The sequence below is a fragment of the Pantherophis guttatus genome, chromosome 1 (genome assembly GCF_059756535.1).
Source record: "Pantherophis guttatus breed Tessera chromosome 1, ASM5975653v1, whole genome shotgun sequence".
In the NCBI taxonomy this organism is placed as follows: Eukaryota; Metazoa; Chordata; class Lepidosauria; order Squamata; family Colubridae; genus Pantherophis; species Pantherophis guttatus.
In genome coordinates, this window is record NC_142063.1 from 337,098,787 (window position 1) to 337,117,060 (window position 18,274).

General features: G+C 40.2%; 1 protein-coding gene across 10 annotated transcripts in view; it reads right to left on the reverse strand.

Annotated features, from left to right (window-relative positions):
* The window catches only part of SGSM2 (small G protein signaling modulator 2), a 136,057-nt gene that overhangs the window by 8,702 nt on the left and 109,081 nt on the right, over window positions 1-18,274 (reverse strand). For all 10 annotated transcript variants that reach the window (XM_087889609.1, XM_087889617.1, XM_060693193.2 and 7 more), the window contains 3 exons: window positions 16,888-17,064; window positions 3,869-4,258; window positions 2,472-2,596 (listed from right to left, as the gene is read on the reverse strand). In XM_087889609.1, coding sequence (XP_087745735.1) covers window positions 2,472-2,596; window positions 3,869-4,258; window positions 16,888-17,064 — 692 coding nt within the window. The remainder of the gene's footprint in view (window positions 1-2,471; window positions 2,597-3,868; window positions 4,259-16,887; window positions 17,065-18,274) is intronic.

Here is an 18,274-nt window from a genome sequence, read left to right on the forward strand (position 1 = left end):
GTGGGAGCGAACTGGCCGGTGGGAGGCAATTGGTGTCAGAAGGCGGTCCCGTAAGTACCCCGGCCCTAAGCCATGGAGCGCTTTAAAGGTGATCACCAACACCTTGAAGTTAAAAGAACTCAGAACGTTATTTGCACCAGGAAATGACGAATCTGGAAGACACATTATGAGATTGGTCCACCGCATGAAACCTCATGGACTTCCCAGAACCTCACACAATTAAACATAGCGCAAGCAGCAAATATCATCGTTCATTAAAATCGTAAACGCCCAACCCCAAATTGGGCACTAAATTTAATGAGGTTAACAATTGTTTGGTGTGGTACCACTAAGGCCTACCCAAAGTTGCTTTTTCAAGAGGCAACTGGACTTTGGGGTTTTTCTTTGAAGGCGTTTCGCTCTCTCGGAGCTGAAGAAGCTTCTTGGATGAGAAGCGAAATGTCTTCAAAGAAAAACCAGAAAGTCCAGTTGCCTCTTGGAAAAGCTCCTTTGGGACAACCATGACCTGGGATGACTGAGAATCTCCATAGATACTTAGGCCTACATAACTCTTGACACCTGCTCCTAGAGGGAAATGAAACATCATCTGTCTGTCTATCTTCTTTCTATTTATCTATCTATCTATCTATCTATCTATCTATCTATCTATCTATCTATCTATTTATCTATCTATCTATCTATCTATCTATCATCTTTTTTCTTTCTTTCTTCTATCTCTATCTATCTACATCTATCTATCTAGCTTTCAATCTACTATCTATCTATCATCAGTGCCTTCCGCCATGCCCTTAAAACCCACTTTTTCCAGCAAGCCGGGCTGGTTTAGGAAGAAATTTTTAAATTTTTTAAATGTTTTAATTGGTTTGTGATTTTTAAATTTTTGGGCCAAATTTATATATATTTTAATTGTTTTTAATATTTGTATTTCATGTTCTTAATTCTGGCTGTGCACCGCCCTGAGTCCTTAGGGAGAAGGGCGGTATATAAATTGAAAAATAAAATAAAATAACATAAATAAATATCATCTATCTATCTATCTATCTATCTATCTATCTATCTATCTATCTATCTATCTATCTTCTATCTTCTATCTTCTATCTATCTATTTTCTATCTATCTATCTTTCTATCTTCTATCTTCTATTTTTCTATCTATCTATCTATCTTCTATATCTATCCATCCTCTATCTCTGTCTGTCTGTCTGTCTGTCTGTCTGTCTGTCTGTCTATCTATCTATCTATCTATCTATCTATCTATCTATCTATCTATCTATCTATCTATCTATCTATCTATCTATCAAATTTATATGGTTTCCCATCTCCCAGAAAATGACAAGGGAAATAATTTCAAAATCTCCTTAATAGGAGAACTGAGCATGTTTAGATCTACAAAGGTTCTCCATGATAAAGTAATTCTCGCTCCATTTTCTTGGCATACAGATATAGGTAGTCCTTGACTTACAACAGTTTGTTTAGTAACCATTTGAAGTTACAACGGCACTGAAAAAAGGGACTTATGACCGTTTTTCACACTTACAACCATTGCAGCATCACTATAGTCATGTGATCAAAATGTAGACACTTGGCAACTGACTCATATATATGACGGTTGTAGTGTTCCGGGGTCATGTGATCACCTTTTGCGATCTTCTGACAAGCCAAGTCAATGGGGCAGCCGGATTCACTTAACAACCATGTTACTAGCTTAACCAAGCAATGATTCACTTAACAACCATGACCAGGAAGGTTGTAAAATAGAGAAAAAAAATCACTTAATAAATGTTTCACTTAGCAACAAAAAAGTTGGGCTCAACTGTGGTCATAAATCGAGGACTACCTGAACTCATTATCACAAGAAAAGAAATCAAATAGCAATAGAAAGAGGTTACAAAGCTGAAGTGAGTTTTCTGAGTGCTGGGCGCCAAGTATGAGGAAGAGACAGCAAATATCAACAACTTTGATGGACCCTGAAGAGAGCTATGTAGGCTAGAGCAGGGGTCCCCAACCTTGGCAACTTTAAGACTTATAGACCAGGGGTCTCCAACCTTGGCAACTTTACCAAAGTTGTAAAGTTGCCAAAGTTGGAGACCCCTGTTGTAGACTTCCTCAGAATTCCTCAGCCAGCAAAGTCATCTATCATGAAAACAGAATGAAGAAGCAGGCAACCTTTTGGTGGCCCAGGGGCACATATTTACTTAAAAATGTGATATTCAGGGCCTGCAATGAACAATAATATCACAATAGAGAACATTCCATGGATTCTAATCCAGATAGCAGGATCTGCCCAGACCAGACTTGGAAAACATAAGTCAACAAATTCTACCACCAATGTTCTATTGGGTAATCTCAAGATTTCACTCTCCTCTGCTGCATCTGACTCCAGATGCCAAGGCTCAATTCTTCCCTTGACAAACATTGTCCTAAGGTTTCCAGATGTGCCTCTCTTGCACCTCCCTCTTAGGTTTAACTTACCTGCACATAATATTTCGAAGCTTCTCCAGATTCTCAGCAGTGAAATACCAATAATTTCTATCACACCTCTGAACATCTTTGTCAATTCTATGTAAGTTTAAGGCAACAGTGTCCAGCATTTCTATCTGGAAAATACAAAGATTTGTTATAAACCTGTTGCTGAACAAAAGAGAGCATTGTCTGTGGTGTCTGATCTTTGCAGAATGACAGGATTTTAGATGTCCATTCATTTTAAAACAATTTCTGCAGGTAAGTTTGTAAAACGAGAGATGCCACCATATGCTAAATGCACTCTTATTCCTACCGGTATGATTTTATTCTTGCCATTTCAGCTTAACCAACAACATGCAAAACCAATGACAATAAAGATAAAAATGAGTGGATTAATACTATGTTGATCATCCTGGGCTTTTTTTGCAGGAAAAATCAGATAGTATGAAATATTTAGTAGGCTATCTGTCTGTATCACAAGGATTTTCAAAATAAAAAGCTTTCACTCTAAATTTGGCCTTTTAAAACCGTAGCAAACCGATTCTGATCTTAGATGTATACATTTTTTTAAGAGAGACCCGAATAAACCATGTTCTAACTTTTTTCCTAGACACGAGCAACATCCATATTTGAGATAATACCAGCCTCATGATCCTCATTCTTCTTCTTTTTAACGTGGTCTGTTGTTTTCTTTAAAAGATTTCTAAGACACCAGACAGCAAAAATGTCAGAGTTGAAGTAAAAGGGCAGCGATTCCATGAAATGGATAAAAATGGAAAGTTGTAAAACAGCAGTGTTGGTTGCATCAATGGAGACTGGTTGTGGTGCCAGATTTTGTTTTCCTGTGTTTTGCTTTTATCGATTTTAATGTTTGGTTTTACATGATTGCTGTGAGCCACCCAGAGCTCTGGGTTTTTTTTAAGGTGAGCGGTCATGCCAGTATTTTAAATAAATAAATAAACAACTCTTTTTTTATGACCCTGTAATCTCTTAATTTGGGATAGAGTTAGGGCGACTGGGTGGAGCTGAGCGTTTACTGGCCAGATGCCCTTCCTGATGCCTATGCTGAGTTCACAGCAGATATTTTTTTCTTTGTGCCCTGAGAGAAACATCTGCCACTACCTAGCATTGAACCCATCCTTCCAAATGGGAGGCGAGCGTTTTCACCACTAGGCCACCATGCCACTCAGCTTTTTAAAGAAATAAATAATAAAAACACAATTAAAACTAGGTGGCACCTCTGAGTGAATAAAAGTTGGGAGGAGGAAATTGGATTCCTCCCTGGGAAGGACATTTCATAAATGCAATGCCCTCTGCCTGCCCTTTTAATAGAGGATGTGAAATTCCAGTCCAAATGAATGTCATTAAGTGAGGACTACCTGTGCATACCTATGGCCCTTACCTACCGTATAAGAAGCAGAGCACACAGAGATGCTGTCTTCTGCAGCTGTTTTAGAGTCTGTTTGGGAACATGTCTGTTCCTCCATTGCCAAGCCCTTGATTGGTGAAACGTGATCCAGATCCGGTCTCTGCAGCTCTGGGACGGTTTCCTCTTCGGTTCCATCCTCAAAGCAAATGCTCTGCCCATCATCGATGCTGGAGAGGATGCCTGATGTGACGGAGTAATTCCGAGAAGAAGGGAGCCCGGAGTCAGGAGAATCGAACTCTACTGACTGTTGTTGGTCAACTGCCACGACAACTGTGGGTGCATCTAGGCAAACCTTGGTCAAAGATGGTTCTTCGTGACCTTTCAGGTCTCGTTCTACGGAGTCCATTTCATCCACAGAAATAAACACCTGCAAACAGTAATATGTCAGTCAGGGAGAAAGAAGGCCAGAAATAGGAATAACAATAGCACTTAAATAGGTAGTCCTCAACTTACGACAGTTCATTTAGTGACTGTTCGAAGTTACCACGGCACCGAAAAAAAGTGACTTAAGGCCGTTTTTCACACTTACAGTACAACCACTGCAGCATCCCCTGATCAGCATTCAGATGTTTGACAACTGATTCACATTTATGACAGTCGCTGTTTCCCAGGCCATGTGATCACCTTTTGTGACCTTCTGACGAGCAAAGTCAATGAGGAAGCCAGATTCACTTAACAACCAAGTTAACTAATTTAACAACTGTGGCAAGAAAGGTTGTAAAATGGAGGAAAAAAATCACTTAACAAATGTTTTACTTAGCAACAAAACGTTTGGGCTCAATTGTGGTTGCATGTCAAGGACTACCTGTATACCTCTCCATAGAGCTTTACAGCACTCTTTAAACGGTTGATAGAGTCAGCATATTGCCCCCAACAATCTGGGTCCTCGTTTTACTGACCTTGGAAGGATGGAAGGCTGAATCAACCTTGAGCTGATCAGGATTGAACTGCGGGCAGTGAGCAGAGTCAGCCTGCAATATGGTATCCTAACCACTGTGCCACCACGGCTCTTAATTAATTTAAGAAAAGAGTGCTAGGCCCTCTCTTCTCAAAACACTGTTGCCCATACTCAGTGGATTAACTCATCTCCTGGCTATAGCCTGAACCATAAAGCATCAAATTCACTTGTCAATCTGAACCAAAAAAATAATGACCAAGCTTCAAACTAATATTTCCATGTTTGTTTGTTTTTTTAATTTGATTTATATGCCGCCCTTCTCTGGAGACTCAGGGCGGCTTACAATGCGTTAAGCAATAGCCTTCATACTTTTGTATATTTTTATACAAAGTCAGCTTATTGCCCCCACAATCTGGGTCCTCATTTTACCTACCTTAGAAAGGATGGAAGGCTGAGTCAACCTTGAGCCGGGTGAGATTTGAACTTACAGTAATTGCAGACAGCTTGATGTTAATAACAGTGCTTTAGTCTGCTGCGCCACCAGGCTCCTTTGGGTGAACTCAACTCTTGATTTTTAGCAAGCTAACCTGGTTAAATGTGAGGTGCAAACACAAGCCACCGAATTGAAGGAATAACAGAATAACAGAGTTGGAAGGGACCTTGGAGGTCTTCTAATCCAACCTCCTGCTCATACAGGAAACCTGCCTTCCATTGAGGACCTGTATACTGCACGAGTCAAAAAGAGGGCTGTGAAAATATTTACAGACCCCTCACATCCTGGACATAAATTGTTTCAACTCCTACCCTCAAAACGACCTTATAGAGCACTGCACACCACAAAACTAGACACAAGGACAGTTTTTTCCCGAATGCCATCACTCTGCTAAACAAATAATTCCCTCAACACTGTCAAACTAGTTACTAAGTCTGTGCTACTATTAATCTTCTCATCGTTCCTATCGCCCATCTCCTCCCACTTATGACTTATGATTGTAACCTTATTGCTTGTACCCTTATGATTTATACTGTTTCCTAGTATGATTTGATTGCTTATTTGTACCCTATGATTATCATTAAGTGTTGTACACCTTATGATTCTTGACGAATGTATTTTTTCTTTTTATGTACACTGAGAGCATATGCACCAGAGACAAATTCCCTGTGTGTCCAATCACACTTATACAGAATTCTATTCTATTCTATTCTATTTCAGACAAATGGTTGTCCAACTTCTAGTGATGGAGCACTCACAACTTCTGGAGGCAAGCCCTTGAAGTCATGAATACAATTTCCATACAGGGTGGAAAACCCCATTAAACTTCCAGGTGTGATCTATTGAGCTTCTGCTTAAAGACATCTCAATTGTGGTTGTAAGTTGAGGACTATCTGTAGCTGGAAAAAAGACTTACCTGACTCCTCCAGATTTTTTTTGCCAGAGACAAGAGGGAAACCCCTCCCTGCCCCCAAACTGGCTAACAGAAAGACAGCATGGTCCATGACAAGGGTGGGCAATTAATTGTTCCAAGAGGCCACATGAGAAACTGGGACTGTTGTGGAGGGCCAAACCAACCGAGCTGTGAAGATGCAAAAGCATGCATGAGAAGTCCTTGGTGCTCTCTGAGCTTGCTTGTTTTCTTGCAGACGTTTCATTACCCTAACTAGGTAACATCATCAGTGCTAGTAAGGAGTGCTGTCTGCTGTCAAGTTTATATTCTAGTGTCTTGCCTGTCTGTGTGCGTGCAGGCATATGGGTAAATTGAAAAAAAAAATAGAGTCCCCTTCAAAATAAAAGACAATAGACAATACAATAACAGAGTTGGAAGGGACCTTGGAGGTCTTCTAGTCCAACCCCCTGCCCAGGCAGGAAACCCTACACCACTTCAAACAAATGGTTATCCAACATCTTCTTAAGTGTTGGAGCATTTGCAACTTCTGGAGGCAAGTTGTTCCACTGATCAATTGTTTTAACTGTCAGGAAATTTCTCCTTAGTTCTAAGTTGCTTCTCTCCTTGATTACTTTCCACCCATTGCTTCTTGTCCTGCCCTCAGGTGCTTTGGAGAATAGCTTGACTCCCTCTTCTTTGTGGCAGCCCCTGAGATATCGGAACACTGCTATCATGTCTCCCCTAGTCCTTCTTTTCATCAAACTAGACATATCCAATTCCTGCAACCGTTCATCGTATGTTTTAGCCTCCAGTCCCCTCATCATCTTTGTTGCTCTTCTCTGCACTCTTTCTAGAGTCTCCACATCTTGCAGGCCAGACAAAGGCAGCCAAAGGGCTGGATACAGTCCAGGAGCCATAAGATGCCCAAGTCACAAAACGTTGCATGACTGTTAAGAGCAGAACGAAGGGAAAACCAAGTGGTTTGAAGGATAAAACAGCTGGAGTTCAGAACAAAATAGAACCAAATTTAATTTTTGCACAGCTCCTTTTTCCATTCCTTCTAAAAGCAAATGCAGGTGGCAGCTGTGAATGAAATTATAGCCAAAGGGGTGGGGGGGAGGGGGCTTATGAGATCTAAAGGGGCTTATGGGATCTAATGGAACTTATGGAACATAAAAATGAAGTAACAGCACAAATGAAAGAATCCCAAAATAGAGAAAAATGATTATAATCCTGCCCATGTAATCCAATAAACCCCAAGCATACCCAGAACATAAAAGGAACACCTGGAAAACTTCCGGCGGTGACGTCATTGTGCCAGGAACAAGAGAACGGTGCTCCATTCTCAAAGTTCCAATATTTTCGATTAGGAAGCCGATCCAGGCCCTACTGACCTTGGAGGGTTCAATAAAAAAAAGAGGAAACCCCGAGGATCTCGGTGAGGACAGCAATCCCTCCGAAGGTTCAGAGGAAGCCTCTTAATTCCGATCAAAAAAAAGCCAGCCATTTTGGCTGGCCTGAAACGTTGACAGATGATTAGTGGGAAGCGAAGAAGGAAACAGAAGGAAGAAGAACGAGAATAGAAGAAGGTACTGCTATAAAGTGAAAGTGAGGCTCCAAGCAAGCGGCGATAAGCGGCAACGGAAAAGTGAGTGGAGCGGAAAACTTAAACTGACAGTGACAGCGCAGAAAGTGACAGGCGGTAGAACCGGAGTGACTCCAAGAGACATACCGTTAAGGAGTTGTGGATTACAAAATAAAATACAAATCAAATTGATCTTGGAGAGGAAAGTGTTCGGAATTAGAACTTTAGAACTTTAAGCGAGGTGAGAGAGAGACCAGTGAAGATCGGAAGAAACGATGTGCGGCGAGAGGTGATTTTGATAGCGGAAAGTCAAATGAATGGCGGACATTGGAATCTATAACACAAGCAAGTAGAAGGTGAATCCAGAGGAAATCTGAGTATTAAATAAATTATTTTGTGGAAAAGGACGATATCCAGAGGAGAGAGGAAGAGGAGACAGACAGACTTTGTTATAAGGGGGGAGTGTGACGAGACGATTGACTGGCAGCGGATACCGGAGGAGCAGAGTGAACAGCAGACTGATATACAGAACCTTCCTGCCTGGAAATTAACGAGTGGTAGAGCTAAATTAACTCTATTAAAGTCTTTTTCCTGGACACTTGGATCATACTTGGACACTTGGAATTAGACATTTTGAGTGTTGGATACTTGGATATTTAATTTAAAGGATATTGGATACAATTAACAGAGAGAAGAAATTGGAATGATGCAAGACTGAAAGAAGAAGAAACTATAGAAGGAGAAAGAAAAACACTTAATGAAGTAAAATCCAGCTACTTAAACTTATTATTAATTATTAATTAACTATTAATTAGTAAATATTAAGTAAAAAGTGACATATATATTGCTTAGATTGCTATATATATTTGTTAGTCCAGTTTTTGTGTTTATACAGTGATTTATCTTACTATTTAGCCTTTTATTATCTTACACACTTACTTATATTCTAGTTAAATTAGATTGATTACATATATTGAAGAAAATACATTGTGTATAGTAATTAAGGGTAATTGACATTAGCTAATAGTAACTTAATAGTATAGTAATTAACTATAAAGGAAAATTGTTGTTATTAATGAATTGCTGAAAATTTATTCTTGAATTAATGAATTGCTGAAATCTTAAATCTTTTCCCTCATTCCCTCCCCTACTTTTCCCTTCCCTTATTTAAGAATATTGCAAAAGCGTAAAGCAGGATATTTAAAACTGTGAATAAGTATAAGGAAATATATAGAGAGATTTTGATTGTGTGATAGAGAAATAGCAACATAGTAAACAGTAAATATTACCCCACCTGGGCATTATTCTAGGATTGTTAGACACTATAATTTGAACATTAATATAGACAGAAACATAAAGATCTAAATAGCAAACCAGTATATGAAACTTTGGGGACAGATAATACAAAAAGTACAAATGGCAACCACAGGTTCATCAGCAATCAGTAAGACAAGCAAGAAGATACCCTCAAACCAGATGACACTCTCAGCTTCTCCGGCGCAGCAAAGGCCAGTTGACACCACGTCTGGGGCGGAAAAAGAAAAGGCAACCTCCACCCTTAACATGCAAAACATCCACTTGGTATTAGCAATGATTCAAGAGGGAATGAACAAAACGCAAGAGTCCATAGCTAACAACCATGAAGAAACAAGGAAAAATCATGAAGAACTGAGGATGGATGTGGGAGAAATAAAAGATAACATTAAGAAAATGGATGAGAAGATTGGGAAAATACAACAGAACATTGCGGAAAACGAGCAAAGGATCCAAAAAGTGGAGGAGAAAATAGAACAGACGGACAAGAGAATGGAAAAGATGGAGCAAAATCAAGTGTCAAACAACAAGGATTTGGAAGACTCATTAACATACTTAGAAATGGAAAAGGCATCTTTTTTTCTTCAGATTTCAGAATGTAGAGGAACAAAAAGACGAAGACCTAGGACAGGGGTGGGCAAATGTGGCTCTTTTACAACCTGTGGACTTCAACTCCCAGAATTCCTGAGACAGCCAAGTTGGCTCAGGAATTCTGGGAGTTGAAGTCCACAGGTTGTAAAAGAGCCACATTTGCCCACCCCTGACCTAGGAGAACTGATGACAGAGATACTAGCAGAAGCGACCCAGAGGGATAAGGAAGACGTCTGAAGAGACATAGATGAAATTTACAGAGTCCACACCAATTATGCACGAAGACATAAGTTGCCCAAGGAGATACATATTAGATTCACAAAAAAAATCCATAAAAGAAGATATCTACAGGAAGATGAGAGAAGGGACAATTGTATACAAAAGAAAGGAAATTATGACTCTCAAACAAATCCCAAGAAGGATAAGAGACCAAAGGAAAAATTATAATTTCTTAATGACACAATTGAATAAATATAAAATATTGTTCCGCTGGCTAATTCCGGAAGGGTTATTGATTTCCTGGCAGGAAAAAAAATACAAGATTGACAGTTTAGAAAAAGCACAAGACTTTTTTGATCAGCACTTTGTATTGGAAGAGGAACAGGAAAGCAGAGAAGAATTAGAAACCAAGAGCCAAGAGGAACACCGGACAGAAAGAGAAGAAAGAGATCAAGAAGAAAAAAGAAGATTGTAGAGAGAAAGAATTGAAAGAGAGGGAGCAAGGGAAAAGACACAAGTAATTACAAGAAACACAAGAAGACTAAGAACAACAAACAGACAGAAAACAATAATGGAACAAGAACTAAAGATGACCTCAATTAACATAAACGGTCTAAATTCACCAACCAAAAGAACACACATATTTACAAAATTACATAAATTGGAGATGGATGTCATAATTCTACAAGAAGTCCATATTAAGAAACAACATCAAAAACTATTAGAAAACCAAAGATTAGGAACACTATACACATCATTAGCGGATCAGAAAAAGAGAGGAGCTGCAGTATACGTTAAGAAACATTCAAAAACAAAGCAAGTATATACAGACACTGATGGATGGATTTTGATGATAGAAATACGAAGAATAAAAAAATGTTATTAATATCAATATATGCAGCCAATGGAAATCAAAGTGAGTTTTTTAAAAAAAATACATAACATAACTAAGGATCTGGAATATGAGAACATCTGTATCATAGGAGATTTCAACGCAATCATGGACACCAAAAAAGATTATCAGAGCAATAAAAAGAACCAAACCAGGAAAAAAACATTACCGGATACATTCAAAGACATGGCAGACGAACTACAATTACATGATCTTTGGAGAGAGGCGAATAAACAAGCAAAACAATATACATTCTATTCTGGCCCACACCAATCATGGTCCAGAATAGATATGGCCTGGATGACCTCAGAGTTTAGGAAAGAAATAAAAGTCATAGAAATATCACCAAATACCTGGGCAGACCACAGCCCAATAACAATAGTATGGAAAGGATATCGAAAACAAAAAAGGTGGATGATGGACACTGGAATGATTAAGGACAAGGAATACACACAGATGATCGAGAAAGAAATGAATATGTTTTTTCAGATAAATACCAAAGAACAGACAACACTCCAAAACTTTTGGGATACAGCCAAAGCCTACATAAGAGGCCTTACCATCTCGTACACAGCAAAGAAAAACAAGGATAAACAACAGACAAGAAACAACCTATTAACAGAACTCAGAACACATGAATCAGAACTGCAGAAACAACCCCACAATAAAATAATTAAAGGAAAGTTAAAACTTGTCAAACATAAGATTAACTTAATTACACAAACAGAAACTGCACAGAAAATCAAATTGGCAAAACAAAAACACTTTAAGCATGCAAATAAAACAGGTCGCTGGTTAGCGTATAAATTGAAAAAGGAAAAAGAGAAGAGGAACATATACCAACTACAAGACGAGGCAGGGGAAATATATCACATAAATCAAGACAAAAAACGTATAGCAAAAAAATTCTTTCAGAACCTTTACAAGCAAGAAGAAATCAGGGAAGAGGAGATCAAGGAATATTTACACAAAACAAATATCCAAAAACTGGAGGAGACACACAGAGTTATTAAATAGACCAATTACTATGACTGAATTGCTGGAAGCAAAGAAAAAACAAAAAAACAATAAAACGCCCGGACCAGATGGCATACCAACAGAATTCTATAAAAAGTGTCAGCACCCAATGGACGAGTTCTTACTCCAAGTCTTCAACGATGCACTCTTAGAAGCAAAAATTCCCAATTCCTGGGCTGAAACCATAATTACACTTATCCCAAAAGAAGACACTGATCCCACACAAATCCAAAACTACAGGCCAATATCACTATTAAATGTGGATTACAAACTGTTTATGCTGGTCATTACGCAGAGACTGAAAACAATTATTCATAAATACATACACTCAGACCAAAATGGTTTTGTTCCAAGAAGACAGATCAAAAATAATATGAGAACAATCATTAACATCCTTGAATACTATGAGAAAAAATTGGACAAACAATTTTCCTGGATGCACAGAAAGCATTCGATAACTTAAATAGGAATTTTCTTATTCTACAATTGGAGGCGATGGAATTTGGCGATAAATTTTTAAACATGATTAGGAAAATATACTCCTCCCAAACGGCCAAAATTATGATCAATGGGGATATGACAGAAAAATTTGAGATATCAAAGGGAATGAGGCAACGATGCCCTCTATCCCCATTATTGTTTATAATATCCTTTGAAATCTTATTAAATGAAATTAGGAAAGACAAAGAAATAAAAGGTCTGAGAATAAAAAAAGAGAAGTATAAATTGCAAGCCTTCGCTGATGATGTGGTGTTTATCGTGAAACAACCAGAAACAACAGGAACTAAACTGTTAGGGAAAATAGAGGAATATGGAAGAGTGGCTGGTCTCAAAATCAATAAACAAAAAACAAAAGCATTAACGAAGAATTTGACAAAGGCACAGGAGAAAGAATTAGAGGATAAATTAGGAATACAAATAGTGAAGAAAATAAAGTATCTGGGAATCTGGCTCACCAATAAAGCAACATCAATTAGAGAGGATAACTATACTAAATTAACAAAACAGATTTAAAAAGATTTGGAAATATGGAACAAACTACAACTGTCATTCTTAGAGGAAATTGCATCCATTAAAATGAATATACTACCCCGACTGCTATACCTCTTCCAAGTAACTCCGATTTGGCCAGGGAAGGATTTTTTCAAAGACTTCGATAAAATGATAGCAAAGTATATTTGGCAAGGGAAGAAGGCCAGAATTAAAATAAAATGCTTGCAAGATACCCGGGAGAAAGGAGGATTAGGGTTACCGGACTGGAAACTGTACTATAAGGCGGCATCATTAAACTGGATTAGAGATTGGATAGATCTGAAAAATAAGAGAACACTACTTCTAGAGGGATTCGACCTACAACAAGGCTGGCACGAATTTTTGTGGGAGGGAAGAGATAAACATCAAGGATATTTCCAACAACATATTATTAGAGGATCATTACACAGAACATGGCAAGAGATCAGAAAAACACATTATAATAAAATTCTGAGATGGCTATCGACTATGGAGGTGCTGATTTATCCTAACGCTATGGACATGGAGAAAATGAGAAACTACAAAGAACTGCTGAATAATAGAGTAGAATTACAATCAAGGCAAGATTTGAAAGAACAGGCTATAGACATTGACTGGTGGCCATATTTACAAATAGAATCAAGGTATAAAACAGATCGGGTACAATTTGGATTTCAAAATGAACCAAATGAATTGGATAAAATTTTACAAGGAACAGATGAGAAAATGATATCTAAAATATATAATTACTTATTAAGATATAAATTAGAGGAAGAAGTGGTTAAAGAAAATATAATTTGGGCAAAAATTTTTGGGTATAGTATCGAATTGGACAAATGGGAAAAATTATGGACTGTAAATTATAAACTGACAATGTCTATACCCTACAAGGAAAATCTGTTCAAAATGTTCTATCGATGGCACCTTCCACCGGCGCGCCTAGCAAAAATGTTCCCAAATACCTCTCCAATTTGCTGGAAGTGTAACACACAAAAAGGAACATATTACCATCTATGGTGGTTATGCCAAAAGGCGAAACAATATTGGTAGGAAATAAGGAAAATGATAGAAGAAATTACAAATCAGAAGTTGGAAATGAAGCCGGAAACCTTTCTACTCGGAATAATCACAGCACAGTATGAGAAAGAGATAAAATACTTAATTATCCATACCTTAAAAGCAGCTCGCATACTCTTTGCCCAAAACTGGAAACAGGAACACATACCGACAGAAAACAAAATAATCACTAAAATCACAGAATGCGCAGAAATGGATAAACTTACAAAACAGCTACAAGAGAAAGATGACACAGAGTACTACTTAGCATGGCAAAAATGGTATAACTGGTTGGAGAAAAAGTTAGAAATACACTCATAGGGACTCTAAAGAATAAGGTCAATTTTGAGACAAAACTTAAGAGTACCAATTAAGGAGTGTAACAATTTTAAGGATGGAACGTATATTAATGCTTCACATGTAAATATGTAAATATACAAATATATAGATAAATGCGGAAAAATAGTCTACCAATATGGCAACTTTAAGAGCAAGTCGTAAGACTTGATTGATGTTCATTTGTTTTGTATGTTGTACCGTTGTATTTATGTTTGTTTGTACTTTTAACTAATAAAATATTTTATAAAAAAAAAAAGGAACACCTGGAAAAACACAAAATGGATCAATATAGCTGAATCAAAGATGGAATAGCTAGCTGGATTTTTTTTTCAAGGAAAAACAAGATGCCATAACATTCGTTTGCAACTTCTACTTTTGGAGAGTGGCTGTTAGGAGACCAAAGTGCAAGGGAAACATTGAACTGTCTCCTTAGATGTACCGGGTTTCCCCAAAAATAAGACCCTGTCTTATATTTTTTTGAACCGTAAAATAAGCGCTTGGCCTTATTGCCATGCGCTCAAATGCCCGATTGGACTTATTATCAGGGGATGTCTGTTTGGGGGAAACAGGGTAGCAGTCAGACATGCATGACTACAACTGGCACCAGAATTTCCATGGCTAATAAAAGCGGTTGTTAAGTGAACTGTGCCTGGTTTTTATGACTTCTTTGCCAGAGTTAAGCAAATTGCTGCCATTGTTAAGTGAATCTGGCTTCCCTGACTTTGTTAGAAGCTGGCTGGGAAGATGGCCAATAGCAATAGCACTTAGACTTATATACCGCTTTACAGTGCTTTGTAGCCCTCTCCAAGCGGTTTACAGAGTCAGCCTATTGCCCCCAACATTCTGGGTCCTGTTACCGACCTCGGAAGGATGGAAGGCTGAGTCAACCTTGAGCTGGTGAGACTTGAACTGCTGGCAGCTGACGGTCAGCAGAAGTAGCCAACGGTGATCCCACCATAACAGTGGTGGGTTCCTCCTGGTTCGGCCCGGTTCGGCTGAGCTGGTAGCGGTGATGATATGACATCACCGAACCAGTTCTCTTTGTTTGGGAGCTGGGCCCTCCCACCGCCCCCTGCCCCCCCCCGAGTTATTCTTACCTTTTATTTGGCCCCACCCCCAATCTATTGCTGCCTCCCGAGTCCCAGCTGATTGGCTAGAAGGAAGAAAACTGTTTAAACTCTTGCTGCAGGGCTTCAAAGGGCCGCCCTATAGCTGATCAGTGTTAAAAGGCAGTGTGGTGGTAGACCAGTGCCTCCAAAAACGAATGAGTAGACTGGTGCCTCCAAAAACAAATGAGTAGACCGGTGCCTCCAAAAACAAATGAGTAGACCGGTGCCTCCAAAAACGAATGAGTAGACCGGTGCCTCCAAAAACGAATGAGTAGACCGGTGCCTCCAAAAACAAATGAGTAGACCGGTGCCTCCAAAAACAAATGAGTAGACCGGTGCCTCCAAAAACAAATGAGTAGACCGGTGCCTCCAAAAACAAATCTCTCCAAGGCTCAAGGTTGACTCAGCCTTCCATCTTTTCTAAGGTAGGTGAAATGAGGACCCAGTTTGTGGGGGCAATAAGCTGACTTTGTATAAAATATACAAAAGTATGAAGGCTATTACTTAACGCATTGTAAGCCCCCCTGAGTCTCCGGAGAAGGGCGGCATATAAATCAAATAAAAAATAAAAATAAAAATGAGTAGACCGGTGCCTCCAAAAACAAATGAGTAGACCGGTGCCTCCAAAAATAAATGAGTAGACTGGTATAGCTCTGCAAGCAGTTAAAAGCCTGGTAGACCAGTACCTCTGCTAAATCCTAAAGAATTGTCATATGACCATCAAGCCACGCCCAAAAAATAAGCCACGCCCACAGAACCAGTAGTAAAAAAATTTAGAACCCACCCCTGCGCCACAACCATTCTAAGTACATGCTGGTTGCCAAGCAGCAAAATGTTGCTGTTGCTGTGATGGTTATATAGGTAATCCATACCTTACAACACTTCATTTAGTGACCATTCAAAGTTGCAACAGCACTGAAAAAAGTGACTTACAAACATCTTTCACTTATGACTGTTGCCTCATCCCCACGGTCTTGTGATCCAAGTTTGGCAACTGATTCATATTTATGATGGTTGCAGCGTTCCAGGGTCATGCGACCACCTTTTGCAACCTTCCAGCAAGCAGAGTCAATGGGGGAAGTCAGATTCACTCAACAACCATGTTAATAACTTAACAACTGCAGTGGTCCACTTAACAACGGTGGCTAGAAAGGTCGTAAAGTGGGGCAAAACTCACTTGACGATGGTCTTAGCAACATAAATTTTGGGCTCGGTTGTTGCAAGTCGAGGACCATCTTATAAAACGCAATTTCGGGGCTGTTTTAACCTTGAATGGTCACTAAAGAAATGGTTGTATGTCGAAGACTGCCTGGTTAATCCTAAAACATGAAAATATGGAAGGATATGACAGCTGCTTGGTGTTTACTTTGCAGATTTTTTTTTATGACAAGAGTGAGATGTGACTTTACTGATGGACCCAACCAATCATCTTACATTGGGAGTGGAGAACGATGGCCCTTTTATGACTTGTGGACTTCAACTCCCAGAATTCCTGAGCCAGCATGGCTGGCTCAAGAATTCTGGGAGTTGAAGTCCACAAGTCATAAAAGGCCATTGTTTCCCCCCCACCTCTGTCTTACATCATTGCTGATGGTGGAGTCCCTGTGGACCAGCCGCTGCACGTGACTATCTATGCTGCTCCCGGAGGAAAACTTGGTGGCCGTCTGAGACTCTTTCTCCCGAAGCTTCACCACCACCTCACAGGCTTTCCACTCAGTCATCACCTTCTTGTATCGGCGTATAATGTCCCCGTCCACCTTAAGAATGAAGAGAAGAATTTATTTCAGGATAGCAATTCCACAGAATGATACCGTCAAGTAACCAGGAAAACAAGAGATCCAGGAAGTTCAAATGGGTATAAAGATTTACGATAAACTTAAGCTCCCTGCAAGAATCTGAACTACTAACAGGCAAAGCAGTTTTGCGGTCGATAAGGAATTCACAATGACTGGACTTAGATCTCTTGTGGGTGCGAAGGGACTCGTGACTGATGATGTGTTTGACTTAGCCTAAGCCTGGTCATCTCCTATCGATATAATCTGTGACAAACTCCTTAGCAGAAACCCTAAAGCCGTGATGGTGAACCTATGGCACGCATGCCACAGGTGGCACATGGAGCCATATCGGTAGGCACACGAGCTCAGCGCCGGCACACTGATTTTCAGACCTTCTGGGCCCACTAGTCAGCAAACAGGCCATTTCCAGCCTCTGGAGGGCCTCCGGGGGGGGTGGGGAAGGCCGTTTTCGCCCTCCCCAGGCTCCTAGAAAGGCTCTGGAGCCTGGGGAGAATGAAAAACAGGTCTACCGGGCCCACTGTGCCATCATGTGCCAAAAGCGGGGGAACATGGGAGGGGGGGTCGTGCGCACATGCGTGGGGGGCGCATAGAATTATGGGTGTCGGCACACATGTGCGCAACCCCCCACGCTCCCCCCGCTTTTGGCACGTGATGGCAAAAAGGTTAGCCATCACTGCCCTAAAGGTTGCATTGACCGTGTTTTCTAGTTCTCATGATGAAAAGTCTAGGGCAGTGATGGCTAACCTTTTGGCTGTCGTGTGCCAAAAGTGGAGATCATGCGGGGGGTTCACGCATGCATGTGCCCATACCCATAATTCAATGTGCCCCACCCTCCGCACATGCACACGTGACCCCCCACGCTACCCCCACTTTTGGCACGTGATGGCCCAGTAGGCCTGTTTTCTGCCCTCCCCAGGCTCCAGAGTCTTTCTTGGAGCCTGGGGAGGGCAAAAACAGCCTTCCCTCCCCCACCCGGGAGGCCCTCCAGAGGCCGGAAACAGCCCATTTCCTGACTTCAGCTGGGCCCGGAAGGCCTGAAAATTAGCTGGCCGGCGCGCATATGCGCGCTGGAGCTGAGTAGGGCAACACTCGCGTGCCCACAGATACAGCTCTGCGTGGCACCTGTGGCACCGTGCCATAGGTTCGCCATTACGGGTCTAGGGGGACAGTC